At 32.7% G+C, this 26,183-nt stretch overlaps 4 protein-coding genes across 6 annotated transcripts; 3 read left to right on the top strand and 1 right to left on the bottom strand.

Moving 5' to 3' along the window:
• Positions 1-1,283: 1,283 nt before the first annotated feature.
• Positions 1,284-7,747, bottom strand: LOC132293163 (binding partner of ACD11 1). Of its 2 annotated transcripts, none has more exons than XM_059790510.1 (8): positions 7,584-7,747; positions 7,355-7,458; positions 7,110-7,185; positions 4,713-4,784; positions 4,570-4,632; positions 3,496-3,839; positions 2,360-2,483; positions 1,284-1,576 (listed from the first exon to the last, which is right to left on the bottom strand). In XM_059790510.1, exons 1-8 carry the CDS (start codon positions 7,587-7,589, stop codon positions 1,556-1,558), a joined length of 810 nt encoding a protein of 269 aa, XP_059646493.1. In that variant the 5' UTR covers positions 7,590-7,747; the 3' UTR covers positions 1,284-1,555. The 2 variants fall into 2 exon arrangements, with proteins under 2 accessions (XP_059646493.1, XP_059646494.1); XM_059790511.1 differs by having other exon boundaries at positions 3,496-3,836; positions 7,584-7,746.
• Positions 7,748-8,840: 1,093 nt separating this feature from the next.
• LOC132289223 (L-type lectin-domain containing receptor kinase S.1-like) lies at positions 8,841-9,242 on the top strand. The gene has a single exon (XM_059789947.1). The coding sequence runs from the start codon at positions 8,841-8,843 to the stop codon at positions 9,240-9,242; it is 402 nt and encodes a 133-aa protein (XP_059645930.1).
• A 4,726-nt stretch (positions 9,243-13,968) lies between these two features.
• On the top strand, positions 13,969-15,710 carry LOC132293161 (uncharacterized). Its single transcript, XM_059790507.1, has 4 exons — positions 13,969-14,486; positions 14,661-14,879; positions 15,012-15,101; positions 15,340-15,710. Exons 1-4 carry the CDS (start codon positions 14,019-14,021, stop codon positions 15,559-15,561), a joined length of 999 nt encoding a protein of 332 aa, XP_059646490.1. The 5' UTR covers positions 13,969-14,018; the 3' UTR covers positions 15,562-15,710.
• A 775-nt stretch (positions 15,711-16,485) lies between these two features.
• Positions 16,486-17,757, top strand: LOC132293162 (inactive protein RESTRICTED TEV MOVEMENT 2-like). 2 transcript variants are annotated; one of them, XM_059790509.1, is made up of 2 exons: positions 16,486-16,636; positions 17,137-17,757. In XM_059790509.1, the coding sequence occupies exons 1-2, from the start codon at positions 16,555-16,557 to the stop codon at positions 17,604-17,606; spliced, it is 552 nt and encodes a 183-aa protein (XP_059646492.1). In that variant the 5' UTR covers positions 16,486-16,554; the 3' UTR covers positions 17,607-17,757. The 2 variants fall into 2 exon arrangements, with proteins under 2 accessions (XP_059646492.1, XP_059646491.1); XM_059790508.1 differs by having other exon boundaries at positions 16,489-16,666.
• The last annotated feature ends 8,426 nt before the right edge of the window (positions 17,758-26,183 follow it).

Below are 26,183 nucleotides of genomic sequence, written 5' to 3'. Positions count from 1 at the left end.
TTTTTGAAGTCATACCACATATGTTGATTACATAGACGATCAGCCCACTGGCTTATTTTTAACTGCTTCAAACTTTTCTTTTTTTCGTTTCTTTGTTTTTTTTTTTTTTAACAGATTATTCTTTCTAAAAATATAGAGAGATAGGAAGATGTTTTGACCATAATGTGCATCACTTTGCAATCCTTTCTAGTGACATAATTGTAAATACCGTTAGATGATGGTATCATGTCCGTTTCATCATCACGTTCTGAGAGATTGGAGATACACTAGAGAATAGGATAGAGAAATGAGTCATCCTTGTTAATTCGTTTTGTTTCAATCCAAAAGAAAATAAAATGAGAGGAAAAAAAAAAAAATTAGCTAGATAATTTTGAATGGCATGGCATTCTTATCCTCTCCCTCTTCCTCTCTTCTGTTCCATAACAAATTTCATCCTTCGTATCAAATCTTGGAGATGGTCAAATAAATGGCCAAAGAAGGGGCATGAACGGTATATGTATTTATTCTCATTCAAAGCCATCGATGCAGTTAGAAGGTTTGGTACGAACAGTTTGGCTACACATGCACACAACGTGTACTTTTAAAGTCGATCATAATAAAATTCCACATTATTGAACGCAACAGCAAACAAGTCACATTTTTGGCTTCTTTCACAAACACAACTATATAAAAATTAATAAAAAACGAACCCCATTCAGAGGCTGTGAGATTTCAAACCTGGCAACCTCCTCTGATGTATTAGAATACTCTGATAAATATAAGACACCGCGGGCGTTCATATTAACCGCAATTTTAGTGTAGATTACATGGTCCGGTTCAGTCAATCACAACTCTACAGGCAAGTAAAAAAATTGAATAAAACTAACACATTCACTTCCGTTTGGAGTTATGGTTGACCGGGATGATGCAACTCTGATACCATGCAAATATACAATCAATGCTTGAATTTGCTGCCTTCTCAGAATACTTACAGTTTGAATTTGCTGCCTTTTCCATTCATTCCTTATAGTTTCTTTGTTCCACATATTTGACACCTATTTTAGAATTACATCGTCTTTTCTCAGAACATTTCCCAAATATTCGTTGCATCATTTCACACATTAACTATGAAAATAACTATAATATCCACCAATTCAATTACAAATATTCAACCAGATGATAATAACCATCATATTATTTATGGCTCATTATGGAACATCAAAATCCAGGAATACAAAAGCCATGTGAATCATTCAGGTATTATGTATAATTTTCTCTAACTGAGGGGTTGAACAAGGGCCAAATATGAAACTTATCCATCACAGTTTCAATTTCTTTATAATGCAAAACCAGTCTTACACTGAAAAATGACAGAACCCATAGGCACACTACCCTCGAAATCAAACAAAAATATAATAAACTTATGAATTGAATGACACGACTTACAATAGAAAACAAAAGTCAAAAGGGGAGATATAGGGAACGTTACACAAATTTTTCCAATCCCAGATCCCACAGGCTTCATTTTGAATATTAGAATACATCCCTCAAACGGAAACCAACCAACTTCCTGGTCTTATGCAGAAATCGGAGAATCCTGCATTCATGAGAACAGTAGCATCACAACTCTGGTAGCTTGAATTTAGGGGTTGCCCATAGAGAGAGCAAGAAGCATTGATATATTGGCCTCATATTACAATTTTGATCTAATAACTAGCACGCAGCACACTTAATGGATCTTCATAACACAACAAAGTTAGTGGTACCTAATGCTATTGGTAGGCTATAAGCATTTCGACTTCACATGGTATATAGGCTTCGAATACTATAAGCAAATACTGTGTGTAAGCATTGTTCTGTTACTAATATCTTTTTGCGCCTCCATTCAAAACATAAAGAATTAGTGGGATGTAATTCAGAAAACAAGCAATTGATGGGATGTACTCTAGGTAAAGCAGCCAATGTTTTTCAATTTGAAATGGAATGAAAGGGAAAGTAGGAAGCAACATTTTGGCTTGCATTTTATACAGTTCTACCCGATAAATTTATTTTCCCTAAAGATTGCAACCAGTGGCAACTGATTTTTCAGTGTTAAAACTATGACAAATTCGTATACCATCCAACGGAGACTCAGCAGGCAACTTAGATCTTCTGACACAATTAGACTAACATAAAATGAAAATGGCTCGCATTTTGAGGGAGTGATGTGCCCAAGTGTAGTGAAGATCATAACAATACTTGCACCTTCTTCTCTCTCTCTCTCTCTCTAGTTTCCTTCTTTCATTTTTCATTTTATTTTTTATTTTTTTAGTACATGGATCTTCAATTATAAGAGAAGGCAAAAAATTGAAATTACCATAGATCAGAAAGAAAAACCAACCTTGGCAGTCAAATTTGATACAGCCATACTCCATTTCTCTCTAGTTTTTGTACCTGCAACCTGCCCGGCCTTGGCCACTTTACTGAAAGCACCATTGAGCCAAGCTGTTCCTGCAGTCACATACCTGCCCAGTTCCAAAAATGCCAATTGTTTTTGTTAGCAGTATTATCATGATCTTGATGTCCAAAATTATATGGATTTTAGTGATACAATTCACCATCATGCTCTGCTTATTTGCCAAAACAAGTTAAGAACAAAAGTGGACCTAGATAGATGACAAAGCAAGGCATACTTAGGATCCATCACATCCATTTTTAGAGAATAATCAAAGAGAAAACTGCAAAAACCAAAAGTCAAAAATCAAGTTCATAAGCCCAGAGAAATTTGTTTTCTCCTCTAATCACTCCATTTCTCTTATTTTCTCTACTCTTCCGATGAATCATATGTTGATTGTTGAGTGAAGACATGAATTTCTGCAATTCTCATTCACTTTTGTGTAGGGTAGTAGAGTATTCTCTATAATCATTATAAAACCGAAATAGATATATTATTAGTATGCGTGGCTTCCTCGAATAACAATTAATCCAACTGCCACACTTGATACTACAATTGTTGTTAAATAGACAGTAACTTATCATTGATACAATGAAGGTGATAATAAATATAACAAACTGTTTCTCGAGTCTAAAAACCTATTTATTTTAAAGGAATAATAAAGTCAGGCAACAACAATTATCATAAGCCTACATAACATATCTCCCGTATGCAAAGCACGTCTCCCTACAATTACAATTCTTAGGCCCAAATTAACTATCAGAGAAATGTAATACATGATGTCAAATGTGACAGACAGATTGGTAAGTTCATTGGAAAACTTCTGCCTAAAGCCTTTGTTTCAATCAAGGTGCCAGCAACACTGGGTTCATGTCGTAAGTACAAACAAACACGAAATATTTCTCAGGTCTTTCAGAGACAACCAACTCTTGTTATAAATGTTGTATTGAGCAACAGTATAATTGTGATGAGCAGTTGCTTCAGTAAGTGAGATGCAATGAACTAGATGCTATATAGATAATAGCATGAACATGCAACCAGACAAAAAAACATGGAATTGTTACAGGGGGGATTTCTCATACCTGCTTGATTTGACAGCTGATCCTGTGTTGTTTAGTTTCCTCTCTGCTGCCATTAATGCAGCCATTGTTTTATCTGACATTTGAAGCCTTTGATCCACAGACTTCATTTTCTCATTCACCACTGAAATCCCAACTGTTAATTTCTCTGTAAGCCCAACTCTCCTGTCAAAGGAGATGACTCTGGCAGAAGCATTGGCTGTCAACTGATGCTTCTCATCAAATGCTTTAGCCTTGTTCACAGCATCTTGTCCAATAGCCGAACCTTTTGCCAGCATATTTGAAACAACGTCTTGTGCTTTACTAACATACACTCTTCCATTGCTAGGAGAACCAGTGCTGCCCTGCTAGAATAAACAGATCATGAAATTGAGTTTAATCATAGATCATTGTAAGAATCATTTACTTAAGTGCCAACAGACTAGACCATTTTTGAAGAATATATAGAAAAAGCTTACCCAAAAAATATATAAATAGATATATATAGGAAATTTTTGAGAGGTGCCATCAAAGGTCAAAGGTCACTATAGGCATTGATCGCGGCTGTCATATCATAAAGGGGAGTGGGGCTAATGTTGTGATATCTCCATGTGCCTTGATCAGAAATCAGTCACAATCCATCAAATGATCAATAGTTTAGCCCATAACAGAGCTTTCGTGAAGTGTAGACTCCAACAAGCCACATACTTGAAGCACCCAACAAATCGACACAATTGTTCGACAGGTTTTCCTTTGTCTAGGCAGTCTCTTAAAGGAACCTGGATCCTCTCCTGTGGCACAGGATGTCTTGTGCCACCGCAACAACTTAAATTCGTTACGCAACAACTTCAAATCGCTTATGCAACAATTACCTTAGATCACGCAACAATTTTAAATCGTATGTTGCGTAACCGATGTATTGTGTTGCGTAACCGATGTAATGTGTTGCGTAAGCAGCACAGGACATCCTTTGCCACATGAGGTAACCCTGATTCCTATTAAAGTCAACCCAGGAATACTTGGAATTACGTGACAAATATTGTAATAGTGCAATATTGCTAGAGATTAAGTGAAATGCCTATCGGTGCACTATATTACCTCAGCATTTGGTGAAACATTTTCAGGAGTCATGCTCATGGCATTATCCACCATCCTTACTTCCTGCATTAATTTCACTTAAGAATATAAATTTTGATCACAGGAATTGGAAAATTGACTGGAGAAATTGTGAATTTAGTTACCCGAATCTCTGCTTTTGGTACATAGTTTTCAGCAGGAGTTATACTGACAATCTGGTCTGCTATTGTTGCTCCCTGCAAAATGCAAACAAAAATATACTAGTTTCACTCTTGAGAGCAGAAGATTCCACATGTCCACTTACATAAAATACAGAAATTAACCAACCACATGATGCCCTTTTCAGATTAAACTATGCTAAAAATAAACAATAAGCCCAAACAATTTAGAAAACACAATTTTGAATTAGTACACACTTCTTCAAGAATAACAGTCAACCATACAATTGTCCTAAACTATTCGAAGAGCCCCTCCCCCTACAACAAAATATTAATTAATTTAAATTAAATTGCTTTTAAAAACAATGAACGTGGCTCAATTACCATCAGAAAGACAGTCAATATTATGGTCTCAGCATTTTAGCTAGGGTAGCATTTTACAAATTCTCAGCCTTTTAGAAGAAATTTGCATAAAATTATTGGGGGAAGAGAGAGAGAGAGACCAGGGAAAGAAATTGCAGATATCATCCCTACTTCAAATTCTGCGATTTAAAAAAATGTCCCACGTGTAGTTCCTTCCATTTCTTTTTTTTCTTTTTCTTTTTTCCTTTTTTTTGGGTAAGATTTCTTATAGGAGACAATATTCGCACTCCACTTTTCAACAAATGCACTCCACTTTTTGTCTTTTTCTTAAAGAAAAGGACTAAAATGTCCATAAGCTCATAAATGTTTGATTCTCATATTTACGACAGTAGGGACAATAACAAAAAGTGGAGTGCAATTGTCGAAAAGTGGAGTATGGAAATCACCTCCCTTTATGTTTATATTGATATCATCACCTTGCACATAATTATCTGAATTCATCAGTCAGATATCCTTGACGTTTTGATGGACCATACTACCCTTGTCTTCACTAATGTTTAATCCCACATAAGGGAATAAAATGAATAACCTAGACCTGAAGCTCCTGCCATCCATCATTCCAGAACAGTATTTGTGATATTTTGACATTGCAGCAGCAGCAGTTTTCTAGAAAGGATGTATGCTGAAAGAACAAAAGGAAACAAGAGAACCTAACCATCCGTTCCCATACTATGTCTCCAGCAACTCCCCAATGAAGTACAGAGATTTTTCAGCACTGGCAGTCTGACACTAAACTTCTATACTTGGTATTCACTCATCTTACATATATACATCACTATCAAACCCACTACATTAAATTCTTCATCAAAAGACAAATAAGCATTAAATTGTATCTTGACATCCCAATATCAAAACTAATGCTTGCTACAAAATGTGTTGTTCCTATTTCTTTGATGTGTGGTTAATTTTGTTTAATGCTTTATTTCCTGAGAAACAACTAACAGTAGTACAATCACCTTTACAACCATAACTCCATCAAAGTAGGATAAGAAGAGGAAGAAACTACTTCTCTTATTAACCAATGAGAATATCAATCTAATTTCTATCCACTAAACAACGTCTTAATAGAAGTATATTAAGTGTTCAATACACGTTAGCCTTAAAAAATCCTACATTCTCCTGCTTAGACCACATGATAACCTCCTGTGTGGTTTAATAAAATAAGCATTATGTGCACGATACATTAAATTGATCATCTCCTTCATTTGGTAATCATAAATACCATAATAAATAAACTACTAATGCAAGTCATGGCGGTTGTACGTCATTAAACGACATAATCCCTTCCATGTGTTGAACTACAACATTAGTAACCTACTTAACATGGTCTATAAATGAGAAGTATAAATAAACGTCCAACAAAAATGTCTTTGTCGAGACTATTACAGTTATCATTCATCCAAAACTAAAACATTTACACAAATTAATTTACATATGGTATCAAAGCTTAGGTTTGGGACTCATGATTTTCCACTAAAGTGAGATATTTATATTTTAAAATATATTTACTTTCTTTGTGATTTGGCCATTATACTTTGGCTTGCATCAATTTTACATATAGATTTGTTTGATTTCAGCGCACCCACTATAATAGAGCTTATATCAATCTTTGACTAAGGATTATTTTATAGCTAAATTCATCAGTAAAGGGTTTCTTATTTGTTTGATTCAAGCCGCCACGTGCAAAAGCCTTTTGTATTTGGGTATTGCGTTCGGAGTTTGTACTTTTGAGAAAGGAAACTTGAGAAAATATTTACGTGTTTGGTAGCCGCCAAAGTGGCCCTATTATGATTAGTATTAACTGAGTTTTTTGGACTTTATTTAATAATGAGAAATTTTTAATTTCCCTAAGATGAATCAATTTCAGATGAAAATACAAGTATGTAGTTTATCAATGTGAAACAACGGGTGCTTTCAATATTTGCCAAAGCAACAAATTAGAAAACAATAAATGCATTAAGCAAGAGTTGATGGAGTTACCGATAACAATAACGCGATTTCTAGCGCTTTTGAATCTTTGAATGTCACGAATGCGGTCTTCGATTGTCCTGCATCACTGCACCCAATATTTAACATAACAACCTAAATTCAGTACAAAAAAACTAAACTAGAAACAGAGATCCAAAAAACAAATCAAAGGCGCATTCAGCAAAAGACCGTTGAATTCAATACATATGGGCGTGTCTATATATATATATGATATAAAAGGTTGAAAAAGAACAAACCGGCAGATCTCGATGTGTTCTATATCTCCACAAAACGAGAAAAATTCTTGAACCTCTCTTTCACTGGCTAGATCTGAAACATTCCCTACTTGAACTGTTCTTGTCTGAAAAATTAAATTGAAATCAAAAGAAAAAGAACAAGTTCAAACATCAAACATAGCATAGTAATGAAACGCAGATCTCAGACCAAAATTACAAAAGTAGGGCATTGACTCCTTGACAAACTGACCTGCATTATCAAACAACGGAAATATTTCAGCGAAAGCTCTCTCTCTCTCTCTATCTACTCACTTCTCTCTCTATATCTATATATCGGTTGGTAGTTTTGTAATATACTAAGGAGGAGGTGTTACAACTTACAGGTGGAAAGGGATTTTAAAAGAAGAGAAGAGACAACTTGGAGCTGAGGAGGAGAATGTGAGCAGGAGAATGTATTAGTTCATAAATACCCCCGGTTTCTCCAATATTTTCATTTCGATAATTATTAATGAAGAGTCCTGCTTAATCTGATAATGTGTTAGATGTCCAATTTGCCCTTGTGAGGCGGTGAAAATAAGGTTGTGCTCCGTTTGGAACTTTGGATGAGTTGTCTATGTTCGATCGAAAATAAGATTAAACAACGTGAGAACCCATTTTTCGTCTCATGTATCAATGAAATTAAAATTAATTGTAAAATTAAGCATGTCTTTCTTTGTTAATTCAAGTTAGTTTGGCATTACTCTCAATTATGAGTTTATGACTACATATATTTTTTTTAATGTAGCAGAAACATTTGTACATAATCAAACTTAACCTGTTTGTTTTATTTTATGGGCAAATTTTTGTAAACCCCTAATACTATCAAAAAGTAATCATAAAACCCCAATCAATTTTTAAAACCTCCAGTAATATAATAAAGTTATTATTTTACCCCAACTCTGTTAATTGGGGCCGTTAACCCAGCGCGTGGTTAACGATTGCTTTGACAATTTAACTTTTGTGACGAAAATACCCCTGCTATCACATGTGCCAAACAAGTGATGTGTATTTAAATCTGTTATACCGAAAATTCCCCCAACTATGTAATAGTAAAAACCCACCAAAGTTAACTTCACGTTTTACCAAAGTTAACTTCGCTACGACTTTATCGGTTTTTAAATTTCAATCATCATCCTCTTCGCTCTCTCCCGGAGCTATTACCGGAATTACGATTGCATCTGTTGTATTCATTGTTTGTTTATCTGGGTTTTATTGATTTTGGCGAAAGACTACGAAAGAAGAAGAGGATGAGATTGAAGATTGGGAGCTCAAATACTAGCCGCACAGATATTCATACGAAGAGCTCAGTGAGGCCACCAATGGTTTCTCCAAAGATGAGCTTCTCGGGACTGGTGGGTTCGGCAAAATATACAAAGCTACACTACCCAACAACACAGTCGTCACCATGAAGTACGTGAACCACGATTCGAAGCAGGGTTTGTGAGAATTCATAGCGGAGATTTCGAGTATGGGTTGTCTTCAACACAAGAACTTGGTTCAAATGCGAGGTTGGTGTCAAAAGGGCAACGAATTGATACTTGTGTACGATTATATGCCGAATGGTAGCCTGAATCAATGGATATTCGACAAACCCAAGACGCTTTTGGGTTGGGATGATCGGAGAAAAATCCTCGCCGACGTTACAAAGGGCTTGAACCATCTCCACCATGGTTGGGACCAAGTGGTGATTCACAGAGACATTAAGTCGAGCAACATTTTGTTGGGGCCTGACATGAGAGGTCGATTGGGAGATTTTGGTCTAGCGAAGTTGTATAGGCAAGGGGAGGTGCTGAACACGACGAGAGTGGTGGGGACTTTGGGATATTTGGCGCCGGAGCAAAAATATACAGATTTTTGCCCTAAAGGATGATAAATTATTATATGAGGCAGCACCACTCCAAGTCACAGTCACCATCGCCGGCGAGCCCTTTCAGGTAATCGCAGATTCCTTCCCCGTTCCAGTTCACCATACTCTAAATTCTCCCATTTGACGGCAAACCAAGCAATCTTCGAAGCCACCTATAGAGCGATGAAGATTCACATCATCGATTTTGGAATTTGGTGATGGCGGAGCTAGACTACGAAGCCAATGATCAGCGTTGAACAGAGATCGGTGTTGGTGACAATAGGGGAAGACTCCAGTGAAGGTGATAATGGTTCATACAATAATTTGTCCTAAAGGATAATATTGGCACTAAACGTGGTCGTTTTGACCTAAAAGATAGTATTGTAATTTCAAAAATATGATTTTTTTAATTTTTTAAATAAAAGGGAATATAATAAGGGTAATTTAGTCATTTTATATACCCTTAACGCCCAATTGATAGAGTTGGGGTAAAATGATAACTTTATTATATTATTGGGGGTTTTAAAAACTGGTTAGGGTTTTTTGATCACTTTTTGATAGTATTGGGGGTTTACAGAAATTTGTTCTTATTTTATTTTTAATTAGTGTTTCTTCAACCCTTTAAAAACGTGTTCATGTCTTCTTCTTTTTTATTTACACAATGTGTGACACATTTATTTCATCATTTATTCCTCTTGTTTAGGAGTGCAACTTGGGTGCGTAACCAGTACCCAATTCGAGTCAGTACAATTTTTTTATGGGCCTAAGCAATTACTTTTATAATTAGGGTCGTGTTTGGGTTGAAAATTAACCTCAACTTAATTAGAATTGAATTAAAGTGCTAGCAACTGGGTCAACCCAAACCCGAATTGTAATATTATTTATATATATTTATATTCAAAATATATTATATATAATATTTAAATTATCATCACCTTTTTTTTTCTTTTTCAACTTATTTTCTTTAAATCTTAATTTATTGTATGAACACTTTGGAAATTATATTTTGTAAGAATTTGTTTGTAATTTATTAAAAATTTGCAATAACTTTTTTTAAACTTGTTGTGTTTTGGAGTAAATTAATCTAAAACTAATTAAAGATCATATTAAATTTTTAGTGTAGTGATTGGTCATATGAGTAACCCAAATTAACATAACTTTTTTACCCGAAATCTCAATAAGGGTAGCAAACCAAGTTAAAAAATAATTAGGTTAGGGTCGGATTGAGTAATTTGGATTAAAAGTAGAATTAAAGTTAAACAATTCATATCATAAGTTGTGTTTAAGTACCTTCAACCTCCCGAGTTGCAGCCTTTATGAATGGGTCTTGCCAGGGGCGAAACCAGGATTTTAATTTAGAGGGGGCGTGGTGTGAATAAAAAAAATTATAATTTAAATAAGAAGAACAAAAAAAAAAAAAAAAAAAAAAGAATTAAATACTATATACATCATTTTTTAAAATGAGAAATTTGAAAGGAAAAAAAAAAAAATTAGAGTTTGAGTAAAGAAGGAAAATTTAACTTTTTTTTTAAAGGAAATCAAATGAATATTAAGTGCAAAAGAAAAAGGAAAGAAAATTTTAAAAGACAATTTTAGAAATTTAAAATTTTAGGGGGGCATTATATAGAAATTTTCCTTATAAATATACAAATTAAAATAAAAATCACTATATTTTATAATAGGCGGGGCCAGGCCTGGAGGGGCATGTGCCCCCTCGAGCTCCGCCCCTGGGTCGCCTTACAATCTTAGGTCTTACTTGGTTTATAACTAGAGAAATAATTTTCTATTTTCAGAAAACTGAAACATAAAACTAGAAAAATTAAAAATTAAAAAAAAATAAAAAAAATTTATTTAGTTTAATTTTCTAAAAACTATCCTCTATTTTCTGAATTTTTCATAATTAATTTTAAAATTATTAACCAAGCAAACAATTAAGTTTTCACTTCACCCCCTTTCTCCTAACTCGGGCAATTTTTTATTATTTATTTTTGGCAGAAAGGTCGAACAATTAAAGACAAATAATGGGACGAAAATGTAGATGGACAAGGGTAAAAATGGAAGGAAAACAGGGCAGAGACCAAAACTTGGAGTGAGAATGATACCTTTCTTGGTCAAGCAAGTAGTGAGGTGTATTGAAGTTTGAGTACGCCCGATAAGGACCTTAGTTGGACTTTAGGAGGATGTTGTCTGCTTGTCTCTCAGTCTTCTTGCACATTTTCTTGTAAATTCCTTTGCTTCTGTGTACAAAAAGTATATACTATGTACCAATAATACCATATTTCACAACCAAATTAAATGATTAGCGTGTGACAAGGTACATTATCTCAACATTAGGGCATGATCTTCTTTCTTATTCCCTTCTAATCAAAATTTGTTCCTGACATGTATAGATAAAATCTTGGTGTTTGTCTTTCCTTTTTTTAATTTTCCTTCAATAATCTTCCAATCTGCTAACACTAAAAATAATAACCTCCATCAACTAGTGAATCCTCCAGTTCAATGTAGTTAAACACAAATTGAACCTCAGTTCAACCAGTCCTACCTAAATTAGTTGATCCATGTAATTGCTAGGGGCTTAAGTTACGTCACACATTAGATAAAAAATAGAGTGAATTTTAGGTACAGGGGATAGACAAAACCTTCCACCGGTTTAATTTTTTTGAGTTAAGACTCTGTTTGTTTGGATGTAAAATATTTTTTTATTTGGTATTTGATTGTCGTAAAATATTTACTAAGAAAAAAAATTATGAAAATCTAATGAAAGTAACTTACACATCAATTTTAGACAAATTATTTTACATGCCTCTAATGAAAGTAACTTACACATCAATTTTTGACAAGTTATTTTACATGCCCGCCTGAAGAATTCGACCCAAAACCTTTACCGAACACAATATATATATATATATATATATATATATATATATATATATATATATATATTTATGAGAAAAAAATTTTACCAAACAAATGGAGATAACCAACGTTTGACCCCTAGCATTAGTGTGTATATAGTCTAGTGGAGCATTTTAACCTCTCAGTATTTTATTGTTAAGTACAATACAACCTAATTTTAGCTAATGAATTATTAAAATTGTGAGTTACAATTTTTAAAATGAACAACTATTTTAAGCGGGAGAGAGAGTAATTGAAAATGAAAAGTCACAACAATCCTCAAATTTGATAACACATTTAATGCAAAATTTGAAGCAAAAAGACAGGTCCAACCACACTGTGCACTGCACAAATAATCTGATCCATTTTATATGGTATGTTTTCTTTGTGACATAAGATTCTCCCTACACCAAAACAGTTTTATATTTTTAAGTTCAAAATAAAAGGAGTTCTATAGCTAAAAAAAGACTTGAATTGAAGGAGACTTATCTCCAAACTCTGAAGAGTGAAGACCAACCTAGCCTAGTGATAATTTCATACAGTTAAATGATCTATGCTGTACAACTTCAACTTTGTTTTTTTATTGGAGACATGTGATTGGGATTCAACTGCAGATTGTGGGGATTGTATTCCAAGGGATTTGAAAATGACAAAATAAATAGTAGTCTGAAATTTCATGAAAAATTATTATAATTTTTTTTTTCAAATAAACTTTGTAATTTACCAAACTTTATCCACTTTTTAGTAGCTTAAACTCTTAATTCATTCGTCTTTTACTAGTTTGAAATATAATTTCCAAAGATATTTGATTCCAAACATACTGCATTTGATAATGACTCTGAAATCAACTTTGATTGCAGGACCTTAGAGTAAAAGGTTGGAGAGCCAATCTTTGTAATGAATATTGCTGATTGATTAGGAAAGGTATTCCAATTATCATTGATAATTGAAGGAACATGCTATTTCCATCCAAATGGTGGAACCAAGTATGAAACCAAGGCTTTACCTCCCAAAAAATAAAAAATTAGATATCTCAAGAAAGCCGACTGTATAATACTCTCATTCATAAACTCGAGATTATTCTTAAATGATTTAAAATAATTATTCTTCATTAATAAGAGAACATTGTCCGTATCTAAGTATTTTAAATAATATTATTTAACCCTATTTATCTAACCGATAGGATTTCCATCCCTTTAATGTAATAAATAGATTAAAAAAAATCGATTTAAAGATCGTTTTCTTAATTTGTTGATTTTACAACATTTGGATTCAAGAGAGTGGGATCCACGCACAACCCATCCTATTATTATAGGCTTAGAAGTTAGAACTCATCAAATGTTCAAAGACTTGACTAAGAGTTAGTATCATCATGGTTGGTGTGGAAATTAGTCTGAGAAAGATGATTTGACCATAGCCACAGCCTTAGAAAAATACAGAGAACTACACCATAATTCATAAATATATCTTTTTTCTTTTTGCAAGGAACACATGTAACATCTAGAGAGAGTAGTTGTGCATAAATAAAGGTTTATAAGGGAATGGGAATGTGTCCTGAAAAAAGTATGCCTCTAGGACACAGCACAATTCATACTCATGGTCTACAAGGAAACCAATGAACCCCTCACTACAAGACAAAACATCTCCTGCCACTTGTATAATACTACAAACCCCTTCCACATCACTCTGCTTCTCACTTCTCAGAAAAGTGTCTGCTTTTTACTTTTTCTCACACATGGGATTCCACCACCAACCATCCTTCTCTGGCAGCAAAAGCTCAACCTTTTCCATGGTCCCCAAATTCTTGCTGCCTATATATATATATATATACACACACATAGTACATACACATATATCATTGGTCCTCATACATTTTGTGCACCACACCACTAATGCTCTCCTCAAATGGCCACCAAGAACCAGGCTTCATCAAGCAATGGTAATTGTGAGAGTGACTGCAAGGAGATTCATGATTCATGGGGAAGGCTAAGCCATCTGGTTAGAGCTCTGGCTAGCCGAAATCAACCTGAACGTAGAGAAATTCGAAAGACATACATGGCAATGTATGGGGAAGACCTTATTAATAGGTTCAAGGAGGCACAAATGAGCAGCCAAAGTAGTGATCGGTCTGGATTTTCATCCAAGATATTTGCAGCCATGTCCATGTGGATGCTTGATCCAATTGAGCGCGACGCGGTAGTGGCTAGGGATGCTCTTGAGCAGAGTGACATCAACTACAAGGCTCTAGTAGAAATTTTGGCGTGTCGAAAATCAAGTCATGTTCTTCTCATCAAACAAGCTTACCACACAAGATTTAAGAGGCAGTTGGATCAAGATATCATCAGCATTGAGCCTCCTCACCCATTCCAAAGGGTAAGTTAGCCAAGCATACATATGCATTACATGACTAATTAAAGATTTTTGGGTATTGAAAAAAAAAATGTAGAAATTTTAATATATATATATATATATATATATAATATGCATACATGTTTGATTTTATGGAACACACATACAGTTATGAAGAGAGATGGGTTGGTGTGACAGATACTGGTGGCAATGGCTGCATCACATAGTGCCCACCACGCAGAAGTTAGCCACTGCATCGCCAAGTACGACGCAAGAAGGCTCTACCAAACAGGGGAGGGAAGAGCTGGGGCGATAGACGAAGCTGTTGTGCTAGAATTACTCAGTAAAAGGAGCATTCCACAACTCAAGCTCACATTTCTTAGCTATAAGCATATCTATGGACATGATTATAGTCAGGTAAGGCTTCAGAGTTTTCTCAAACCTATAATGCATATCAGTATATATATATATATATAAGTCTATTTCCAAGTCTGCACTTACTGGGATTGAAATAATAGGTCCATTTGATCAACACAATCTATTTTGCAGTCACTAAAAAATGGGAACTATGGGGAATTTGAAGATGCATTGAAAGCAGTAGTGAAATGCATATACAATTCACCAAAATACTTGGCAAAGGTAATGACCTCTTCTGATTTTTTACATATTCCATAGGATTTTTTAGGCCACCTTAAAGTTTAAAAATCATACCATTTCTCTAATGTTTGGACTGCTAGACTATCAATACTACATGTTTGAACTTCATCCAAAGAAAAATGTTTAATGTTTCAAGCCACAATTGAAATTATTTCCATTTGTTATCCTTCTTATTCTAAAGAGTAAACCTAATTAACCTTTGAAATATGATTAATTGAAGACATTGTATGCAAGTATAAAGGGCATAACAGCAGATAATGGCGGTTTGGCCCGAGTGATGGTGAGCAGGGCTGAGGTTGACATGGATGAGATTCAAGGGGTCTTCAAGAAGAAATATGGGATGGAATTGAAAGATTCAATATGTGAAAGCATTTCATCAGGGGACTACACAGATTTTCTTGTTGCTTTGGCCACGAGAGCAGGAACAACTGTTTCTTCATGATATATAATTTGCTCCAAATTGTGTTTTATAAAACAGAGTTGTTTCAATAGTGTTTTGGAAACAGAGTTGTTTCAAAAGATTCTGATTATCTGTTTTTCTTCTTGTGCATATTTATTATTAACCACCAATATGTAGTTTTGTGTAATTATGGGAACCAAAATAAATTTACTCGATTAATATCATTTAATTATATCGGATAACCTATTTTGAACAAGTGATTCATAGGACAGTCCAATGAATCACAAAAAAAAAAAAAAAATGGCATACATTATATTGCAAGTGTGACAACTTTCACACCAAATGATGACTCATTCTTACCTTAATTGCCAATATGTTGGTGAAAATTTAATGAATAATTAGATTCCCTGCTAGCACTTTTTCTATAAAAGCAAAAAGTTGCTTTTAAAATGACAAATTTGGCTTTAGCCTTTAGCCCAAATTGTGAAACTTCTTCAGACTCACATGGTGGCAATTTGTTAATGGTGAGGTATCAGGGGACCGGTTGGTGTGATGTCTTTTTTTAAAGAGGAGGTTTGAGAGTTCAAAACCTGTTAGAGACATGATGTCAACGAGCATGTTTGCTTCAGCTTTCAAAAAAAGAAAGGAAAAAAAAAAAAAAAAAAAAAATTTGATAGTGAGTTATCGAGTAATGTCATAAAAAAACCTTAACAATTCCAAAGCTCAAAAAGAAAAGCATTGATCAAACAAGGAACCTTTGTTCATTCAGGACTAGGAGGTCATCCACACATAAGTAAGAATCAATTGCCAAAGACACAAAGCAACTCATAACCCTGTATAACAAAAACAGAATAATTCTATCTCATGAGGAAACCTAAAAGAAACCTTTAGACACCCTATCATACTATGCATATATTCCCTTGTGTATAAAAGACATATATAAGAGATGAGCATTTCATTTTCCTTTTTAAGTCTAGCACATCACAAACATCTTTATCACACCCCTATAGAAAAAGCAAATTAAGCAAGCCTGTAATGGAAACCAAGAGTACTGGAGCCGTCCCCATGCCCTCTTACGATGATTTTGAACCTTTCTGCACTTGGCGCCGCGAGGAAGGTAGCGAAACTCTTTCGGTCCATCTCCCTGGTACTATATACGTCCCTTATATGATCCCTAGCTAGTATGCATTATACAAAATGATATTCTTACAATATATATATATATATAGTGGTGTTATCATCCTTTGGGTGAGACTAGTCCGTGGAATTTCACACTATTTATCATGCATTGTCATTTTCTTGTGATGCTTTCAATTAATTTTATGAAATACACTTCTGAAATTTCACTTTTGATTTTTTTTCTTCTTTTTTTCCGTTAAAGTGCTCTCAGGAATTTATTTTATCATGTGTTAATACGCCTTCTGGAATAAATTCTGTCTCCCTCCCTAGCCATGTATAGTACTTTTACTTTGTTACAAGAACTTTGGTATATATAAATATTATAGATAGAGAGAGAGGTTGATTTCCAACTGTTAATTTTTAAAAAAAATAAAAGTAAATGAATAACAGAATCATGAAATTCAAATTCGATAGTGATGGTTTTTCTTAGTTTTGCAGAATTCAAAAGGGATGAGCTGAAAGTACAAATTAGTAACCATGGATTCCTAAAGATATCGGGAGAGCGTCCCACCGGTGCAATGAAACGGAGTCGTTTCTACAGGGAATTCAAAATTCCAACGGACTGTAATTCAAATGAGATTCATGCAAAGTTCATGGGAGGCATTCTTTACATTTCAATGCCCAAATACGCTACTTCGGTCACCAAAGAAGCTCAACCCGCCAAAGTTAATCAAGATTCAAAACCAAAGACTAGTCAAGATCAAGTCACTAATAAACCTGCCATAACTGAAGCCATTAAGAAGATCGAATCCTCTAAAAATGTTACAAACAATGAGTTTCAGCCACAATTTTCAGCTTTGAGATTGAAGAGGTTTGCACAAATGGCAATGGGCCTTTCAATGGTGGTGGCTATGGGGTCTGTTCTTAATGCTTATTTTGTGTATAAATACTGCGTGCCTTCAAGTTGAGTATCATCAATCTTGTTTAGTGCCTGTGGGTGGCATTAAACTCCAATTTCTCAATATGTAATTATTGATATAAATTTGAATTATATGTTCTTTATAATAGATGGTGGGTGTACACCTAATAAAATTATTTGGCAATAGCTAAGTTTGTTTATTGCTAAAATACTTCAATTTTAACATTATCTTTTACAAGGTCCTCTTATGTAATTACGATATATATATATATATATATATATATATATTTATGTTGAGATGACATGATCTCACTATTACTGCTTTGTGACTTAAGCATATAGCAATTTGCAAGTGATCAACAAATTAAAAATGATATAGATATCAAGGGGTTTTTTTTTTTTTTTTTTAATCAATCCTAATATTTATGGTAGCTACCAAAGATGAGAAAGTATCCTTTCTTATCAGAAAGAGTCCTTGTTGGACAGTATTTATTGAAATAAAGATTTATGTATTAATTTATTACTCTGTTGTCAATTTTAGTGTTAAAATTTGAAATTTATTTTACAAAATAGAGATTTTTTATTTTTTTATTTAGCAAAAACTTACACCTCTGCAATTAATCTGACTTTAATCCTCACTTCTCTAACCTTAAAACCATCTAAACTATGTGCTTGCAACTCTATAAATTATTTACACTGTGCAAGCTTAGTTTTTGAATTTAGCATTTTCCAAATTAGGTAGAGTTATCAGATACAGCATGTGTGGTACCAATTACGAAAAAGGGATTTTTACCAATAGATGGGCTTAAGACCCAAATCAATACAATGAGGTCAAAGTCTTGATTTATCAATAAAATGGGGACCACGCAAACTTTTTCTTAAAAATGAAATGACTACACAATTATATCTATAAAATGCGCTGATTTTCTACTTTGGACCACACAATAATTTATGTTATTATAATAACCTAATACAATATGTTATTATATCATAAAAGCTTTAAAACATAAAATAAACATATGGAAAGATACTTGAACAAACTATTTAATATTTTTCTTAACTTTTAAATTTTTTACAGTAAATTAATATGGACTTAGAGACTTCTTTAGACAAAAGATCTTATATATAAATTAAATTTAACGAAATAGTATTGGCTCTGATACCAAAATTAAATTCAAGCCAACCGGATAAAAGCATGCAAATAATATAGAGATAAAATTAACAAATAAATCACAGAAATGACTATCGAACCTGATAACGCCTTGTAAAAACGCCTGAATACTGGCAAGAACAGGCCAACAAGCCAACAGTTCGAGTTAACTCACAGAAGAAATTAATAAATTAAAACTAAGGCTGCTTGTACTGGTTGGATTCAAAAAAAATCTAGGATCTACATGGTCTGGCTAAATAAAAACTGTATATTTGATCTTTTTATCGACAGAAGTCTTTTGTGAAAATACTAAATAAGGAAAATGGATTTTTGAACAAGAGCAAATTGGATGATTTATTTCATGGGAAATATATACATGGATACACACTGTTTATACATGGATACACTCTCACACAATATTTTACAAAAGGAAACACACTGAAAGAAATCACAAAGGAAAACACACTGGAAACTATGGTTGAAAGCTAGAGTGCTCGATGGTACTAGACTTGATTGTTCTAAACTCGATGATCTTCTCTTGAGCTGAAGGCCTCATTTTATAGAGAAATCTGAGATGTAAATCAACACTTGAGATTGTAGATGCGACATGGATGGCTGAGATGTAAGATGCTTTGGAGATAAGGTTCATTGATTAATTGAGGGACATCCTTATCTTTAAACTGTTTGCTTTTGTCTTTGGAATCTTCTTTCGGTGGATCTTAACTGCTTTTGGATACTGTTGCGAATCTACTTTTTGTCTTGATACTATTGAAGAGTCTGTACACTGATGGAGACTTTGTTTTTTCTTTGGATGCTCTTTTAGACTTCTGCCATTTTGGACAAATTTCTGTCGGTATCACTATCTGGTGAGATGTCTGGTGAGCCTGTTTCTTCATCTCTGTAGGCTAATTCGTACTGCTCAATCAACATATTTTCTTCATTTATTATTTCTTCAATTTCTGGAGATATCTTAATCTCTGGAGGAGATCGGATGACATGGGAATTCTGGCTTTGATGAAAATTTCCATATTTACATTATGGTCGAAAAGTCTAAAACTTGGGTTATAGCTTAGGTTAAGCTGTCGATAAGCTTTATAGTACATCAAATGGTTAAAGGTAGCTGGGTCGATATTATTACAAAAGTTATTACAAAATCGATATGTCTTGTCAGAACCTTGACTTCGGTTGGATCAGAATGAATGTAAATTTTATGTTGTCCGAGAATTACAGCTCCATTTTTTACTCATTCTGGAGGAGTGCTGTAGATTTGAAGGAGAATTGGACTTTCTGGCATGAAATTTTGGGTTTGTTTTTGTTTGAAAATAATAACTTAGTTTAATCGATCAAGAAAGTTAAAAACTTCTAAAACTTCTAAAGGCATGTCTTTGGGTATGATAATGCTATGAATCATTCCTAATTCTAAGAGTTTACTTACGTAGCATCTGGTGGTTCTTGTTGAGAAACGGGTTTTTCTGATAATATCAATAGGAAAATAATGTACAAGGTCTATTTCTAACAGGATTATGGTAAGTATGTAGGTGTCTGTTTGTATAAATCGTGGGAAATAATAATGGTATCGGGTTCCATTGGGTGGACTGTTGTTTTTGAGGTAGTTCTGGATATCAATCCATTCTTTGAAACCATCAGACTTAGCTTCTTCAAGAATAAGTTCTTTGATGTCTTCAGGGAAGAGCTCGACTTGTTGTCTTAGGATTTTTCTGTAAGTTGGAGAGAAAATGGGTAATAAATTGGTATACTTGGTTTGTACTTGCAGAAATTAAACTTTCTGAAAATTTTCATCTTCATTAGTCCTTTGCTCATAAAAGTTTAGTTCAGCTGTGGGGTTTGCTGTCGTATTTTGATATGCTAAATTTAACTTTTTGAAATAAGATATAAGCGTCTCATGCTCTTGCTGAAGAGTATGATATGCTTTGTTATAAGTTATAAAATATTCACTTAAAGTGTTTAGATTTCTAACTAAGGTTCTATTGGGATTATTTCGAGAAAACCAAATATTATCTAAAATAAGTTTTTAGTCTGGAAAAAGATTATGTCTAACGCGGAACTGTTGAGCTGGGTTTTGGATAATTAAAAGAGGATTTAAAGTGCCTCGTATAAGGCTATAGCTGTTGTTGCTACTCTTTTCCATTCCTCTATATATATAAACAATCAATTAGTAACCGAGATAGAATATCTGTTAAGTAATTATCTTTTCCTTTAACATGCTCAAATATGGGTTTAAAACCTTTTTCCAGTAATACAGTCAATAAAGGAAATCCATATTTTTGCAGACATCCTCTGTTGATTTGCTTTGTTTGCGAATTTAACTATGTTATCACAATTTGTTCTTATAAGAAATTCTTTATCAAGGGATATCTGAAATTTTTCAATAGAGTTTGTGACTCCTAAAATTTCTAGATCTGCTGATGGTAAAGTAGATTGTGCTTTATTAAAGGTTCCACTAGCATGGCGACATATTTGTTCTTCATCTCAAGAATATTCTTTTGTAGGTCTTTGAAGAAGTAAACATGCACATCCTTGTGCTGATGGATCTGTTTGAATTATTTTATAACTATTTTCAAGTGGGAGTTGTAAGGGTTCTAACTGAGTGACTAAAGATTTAATTTTCTTAACTAATTCTATATATTGAGTATTAAAATATTTTTGACCATTTTTTCCTAATTTAGAATAAAATGGTCCTACTAATTGTCCTAATTTTGGAATAAAATTGCGACCATAATTTAATAATCCTAAAAATGCTTGTAATAACTTAGTTTCTTCTAATTTATCAGGAAAATCTAAAATCTTTTGCACAATATGTGATTATAATTATACTTTTCCTTCTTTCATATACAAGCCTTAAAATTCGATATCTTGTTTTTCAGGTATCATATTTTTACTACTCATAATGAGTCCTTGAGTTATAAATTCATTTAATATAATTTCAAGATATTTTCTATGTTCTTCTTTAGTTTGACTGAAGACTAAAATATCATCTATGTAAACATAACAAAATTTTGAATGTTTATTAAATATGGTATCCATTTTTTGTTGGAACTCTTGTGGCGTATTCTTTAATCTAAAAGGCATAACAAACCATTCATAATGTCCTTCAGGACATGTGAATGCAGTCCATTCGATAGATTCGTCAGCCATACGGATTTGTCAAAATCCTAATTTGCAGTCAAATTTAGAGAACCATTTTATATCTTGTATTCGATTTATTAAAACATCTTTATTAAGAATTTTATCGCTATCATTGTAAGTATTACCATTTAATCTCTTATAATTTATAACCATACAAGCTTTTTTTCTTTTATCTCGGCATGATTTCGTACCATAAAAGCTAGACTCCGATGTCTACTATTACTTTTTCGTATTATCTTTAGTAATAGAAGTTCTTTGATTTGTTTTTGAAACTCTTCTTGATTGTCAAGGGTATGAGGATTATCTTGAGTTTTTATAGTTATGAAATGATTTATTATATTCAATTTTGCTTCGATTTTATTTTTATACCAGTATTTCTGGGGATCTTCTCCTAAAATCTCAGTAGTTATTTAATTTAGGATTTTTTTAGTATAGCTTTATTATTAAGGAAATTCTTTAATTCATCAAGTTGGCTAAGAAATATTAATGCTTCAGAAACATCTTCTAAAAATTCGGTTACATCAAATAAGTTTTCTGTAGTTTCTTCTGTCATAGGTAAAGTATTGACATAAGTAATAGTTCATTTTTCTTTCTGAGGAATTCAAGGGGGGTTGGATGGAATAAACGTTTCTTTCTTAAAGAATTGTAAACTCGTATGGGTATACATGAATCCTCAAGTGAATGAGTTTATAAAATTCAATCCTAAAATAAAATCATAAGTACTAGGAATATTATTAACTACATAAGTTTGGGGTAAAACAAACTTTCCATTATTCATTAGTATAGGAATGTTTTGAACACAATGAGTTATTAAGAGTTTCTCATTATTATACTGGCTTATATTAACATTATAGTTTAACTTTACCAAGGCTTCTTCTGGTACTAAATGTTTTTTAATTATGCTTTTGGATGCTCCAGTATCTGACATAGCTGAGGTTTGAACTAATTTTTTTTTTAAAATTCTAAGGTTACCGGGAATTGGATTAAACTAGAGGGTTTATGTATTGAATTTATAGATTTAACTAATGTATCTTCTCGCTTACATTCATAGTTATATAACAGTTATTACATAACAAAGTTTTACAATGGTCTCTACAGTAATGACCTTCTTTAATAGAGGAGTTACATTGTTTACAGTTGTAAGATGAAAAATAAAATTTAACTGAATCATAATGACATGATGAATTGCTTATAGTGTAGACGAAATATTCCATAGAATGAAGCCCTTGTTCAAGATCTTTATCGTGATCAAATTCATTATCTATGCTTTTGATGCTATATATGCTTTCATTATCATTGTCTGAGTCATAAATACTTTCTAATTCATATAGTTCTTTTATATGTTCTTCAATATCTTCGAGGATATTGATTTTTTCTTGAATTCTTTTAATAGGGTTTTGTTAATATCTATAGGGACAATTTGATCTTATATGACCTGGATCTTCACAAATAAAACATTTACAACTTCTTTCTCTTGTGGGTAGAGTGTTAATTTTTCCATCTTTAGTATCTTTACTATCCTTCTTATCTTTGTTTATTTTTTGTTTTTTATACCAAGGACGTTTCTTAAAAGGTCTGGGGTTATTTTTAACATAAGTTTTTTTATTACGATATGTTTTACTTTTTCGCAAATTATATTTCCTAGGTTTGTTTTGTTTATAGGTTTTTGGGGCATGCAACCGTATTGTGGCGGAAAGTCGAATTGTCTACATGTAAAATAGAATTGTTTTTTAATCTGTTTAGACTCCTTTCGTAGTTTACATTATGCTTTTAATATATTATAAACATGATTTACTTTATCTCTTATGGCTAACCTTTCTCTTCTGGGATTTTCTAACCACTTTTCCCATATTTTAGTTCCTATACTTCCTGGTAATTTCTGAAGATATCTATCTAGTAACGTTCTGTCTCCGGTTTTTCCTGTGGCGGCAAAATATTCGAAAAACTTATTTGTATAGTCTTTTATATATCTAAAGTCACAAATCTACAATAATTCTAAATTACGTAAAGCTTCGTTTTGCTTTACTTGGGTTTCTTCCAATAGTTTATCTTCTCTTATTAAAACTCTTTTTACTAAGCCAGTAAACATCTGAATTGTAAAAATATCCTTTAAGATGGCATAATCATTAGCATAACTAATTTTGTAAGATTGCCACCAGTCATAGATTGTTCCTCTAAGTAGGGTTTCGCAATAAGTTAAGGCTTGTGTTCTATTATCAAATTTGGTTAGAATACATGTTCTAATATAGTCTTGTTCCTAGTTTTCAATTACTTTTGCCTAATCTTGTGGATCGTGTCTTGATATGTCTAAAATAGTTCCTGTGTCATGTGCTGGAATGTTTTCATACTTTATACAATTTGGTATCCAGGTAGACGTATCTGGTATATTTCTATTTTCTACATACGTTTCTTGTGAGGGTTGTAATCTTTGTCCAGTACTATAGTCGTCATTTATATTGGTATTACTAGCGGAATGCATTTATTGGTCCACTGATTCTGTAGGTTGAGCATGAGAGGTTGATTCTTCTGGTTCTTTTCCTTCTCTATGTTCTATTACATTCAATTCTTTTTTTAATGTGTTTAACTCATATATTGTATAAAAGGATTTAAATCCTACGTTTAATAAATTTTTGTTAATATCATCGTTATTTTCTTGTCGTAGGTAAATACTTTCTATAAGTTGGCATTTAGGTTCTGGGTACTGTTCTTGTAAGTCTTCTGCTTCTAAATTGTCAAAATCATACATTATTTTATCTAAAATTTCATCGACATTTATTTCCTCGGGAGATTTTATTTCTACTAAAGTAGTTAAGAATTCTTCTTCGATGTCATCTGTTAAATTATCTTGTCTTTTATTGTTACTAAACCTTATACTAGTTTTCCACTATTTTTTACATATATCATATTGTTTTCAGGAACCTTTTTGGTTGTTTCATTTAGTTCATTCGTGGGTTATACTACTTACTTTTCTAGCCTCTATCATCTGGACATATTTGCTACTAAAAGGTTTAATTATTTCACTAAATTGAGTTTTGAATTTTAAATTATATTGATTAACTGTTTTTCCATAAATAAAGTACTAATTAATAAGTTCTCATACTGTCCTGTCATATTCTACCCTTTTGTGGATATAGCTATTTTTATATGTTTACTAAATTCTCTAGTGGTCATCGTAAAATTAGGAATACATCCTACAATGGTTGCGTTGGCTGCTAGATCTATTTCAGCGCTAGCTATTTGTGCTTGTTGATGGTTATTCCATCGATCATCATAAATATATGCGAGTGCTCTGATTCCTACTTCTGATCTATTTAATCCTACTATTCCGATCATTATTACACCTAAATGCATAAGCTCTAAATTACTTTTTTCCAGCTCCTGACAAGCCTCTGGGGTTATAAGATCTAAAATTACTTGGTTATTTACTATGCTTATCCTTCGTTGGCTAAAATGATTGTATATCTTGCTTTGAAAATTTAATAAATTATTAGAATAAATATTAATTTTATTAGATACTTTCTTCATTCTTTTTTCGATATATTTTTGAACATCATGTTCATTATCATATAGATCTTCTACCCTCATTATTTCTTTGGCTTTTCTAATAACAATGGCCATTCTCTATGAGATTGTAAAAGATTTACCCGCTTGGTAGTTTTAGTCGAGAATGAATTAGTTGATAAGTTTAAATCTTTTATTTTATTTGATAATTCAAATAATTCTTTAGAAGATTCTCTGGGAATACTTTCTTGTATTACTTCTAGTTTTTCTTCAAGTTTGTTAACTTTTTCAGATAACTGAAGTAATAACTGGATTAAAAAGTTGTTTTGTTTCATATTTATATTAGTTGATTGTATGTCGGTCTTAAAACTTGTAAATCCTACGGGATCTTTGTCGATTTTAGGTCGGCTAAAGCTACTAGATAATTAGGATTACTAGTACTCATAAAACTATTGTAATAATATTTGGATATCTGTTTTCAAAAATTTTAAATAGTCCATAATTATTTTTTGATTTTCTAAAATATTTTTAATATCACTATTTATGTCTTTAATTGAGACTAATATTATTTTGTTATCTAGATTATGTGGACTAGAATTCTGGTATATTTAGTTTTTAATATAATCTAGATTTTCTCCAAGTCGTTTTATAGAGCTATCTAAGTTATTAAATTATATTCTACTCATAAACCTAATTAAAATCTTTGTCGTCTAGTTTTTAAAATATTCTGTATAAGAATAATTATAGATCTAAATTCTTCTATTCTTCGACGAAGGTTAAGTGTTGTATTACCGATTTATAGTGAAATATAACAGTTTTTTAGTACTA

The sequence above is a fragment of the Cornus florida genome, unplaced genomic scaffold, assembly GCF_030987335.1.
Source record: "Cornus florida cultivar Cherokee Brave unplaced genomic scaffold, ASM3098733v1 CherokeeBrave_3.0.0_Hap2_Chr02, whole genome shotgun sequence".
In the NCBI taxonomy this organism is placed as follows: Eukaryota; Viridiplantae; Streptophyta; class Magnoliopsida; order Cornales; family Cornaceae; genus Cornus; species Cornus florida.
The sequence above is the reverse complement of the archived record's forward strand: the minus strand, read 5'-3'. Positions and strand labels throughout refer to the sequence as shown.

Coding starts and splice junctions, on each gene's coding strand:
- LOC132293163 (XM_059790510.1), bottom strand. Junction 4,633..4,712: donor TACCAAAAGCAGAGATTCGG/GTAACTAAATTC, acceptor AAATTAATGCAG/GAAGTAAGGATGGTGGATAA. Junction 1,577..2,359: donor TATCAAATTTGACTGCCAAG/GTTGGTTTTTCT, acceptor TCATGAATGCAG/GATTCTCCGATTTCTGCATA.
- LOC132289223 (XM_059789947.1), top strand. CDS start 8,841: ATGGGTTGTCTTCAACACAAGAACTTGGTTCAAATGCGAGGTTGGTGT.
- LOC132293161 (XM_059790507.1), top strand. CDS start 14,019: ATGGCCACCAAGAACCAGGCTTCATCAAGCAATGGTAATTGTGAGAGT. Junction 14,880..15,011: donor ATGGACATGATTATAGTCAG/GTAAGGCTTCAG, acceptor TCTATTTTGCAG/TCACTAAAAAATGGGAACTA. Junction 15,102..15,339: donor CACCAAAATACTTGGCAAAG/GTAATGACCTCT, acceptor GATTAATTGAAG/ACATTGTATGCAAGTATAAA.
- LOC132293162 (XM_059790508.1), top strand. CDS start 16,555: ATGGAAACCAAGAGTACTGGAGCCGTCCCCATGCCCTCTTACGATGAT. Junction 16,667..17,136: donor TCTTTCGGTCCATCTCCCTG/GTACTATATACG, acceptor TTAGTTTTGCAG/AATTCAAAAGGGATGAGCTG.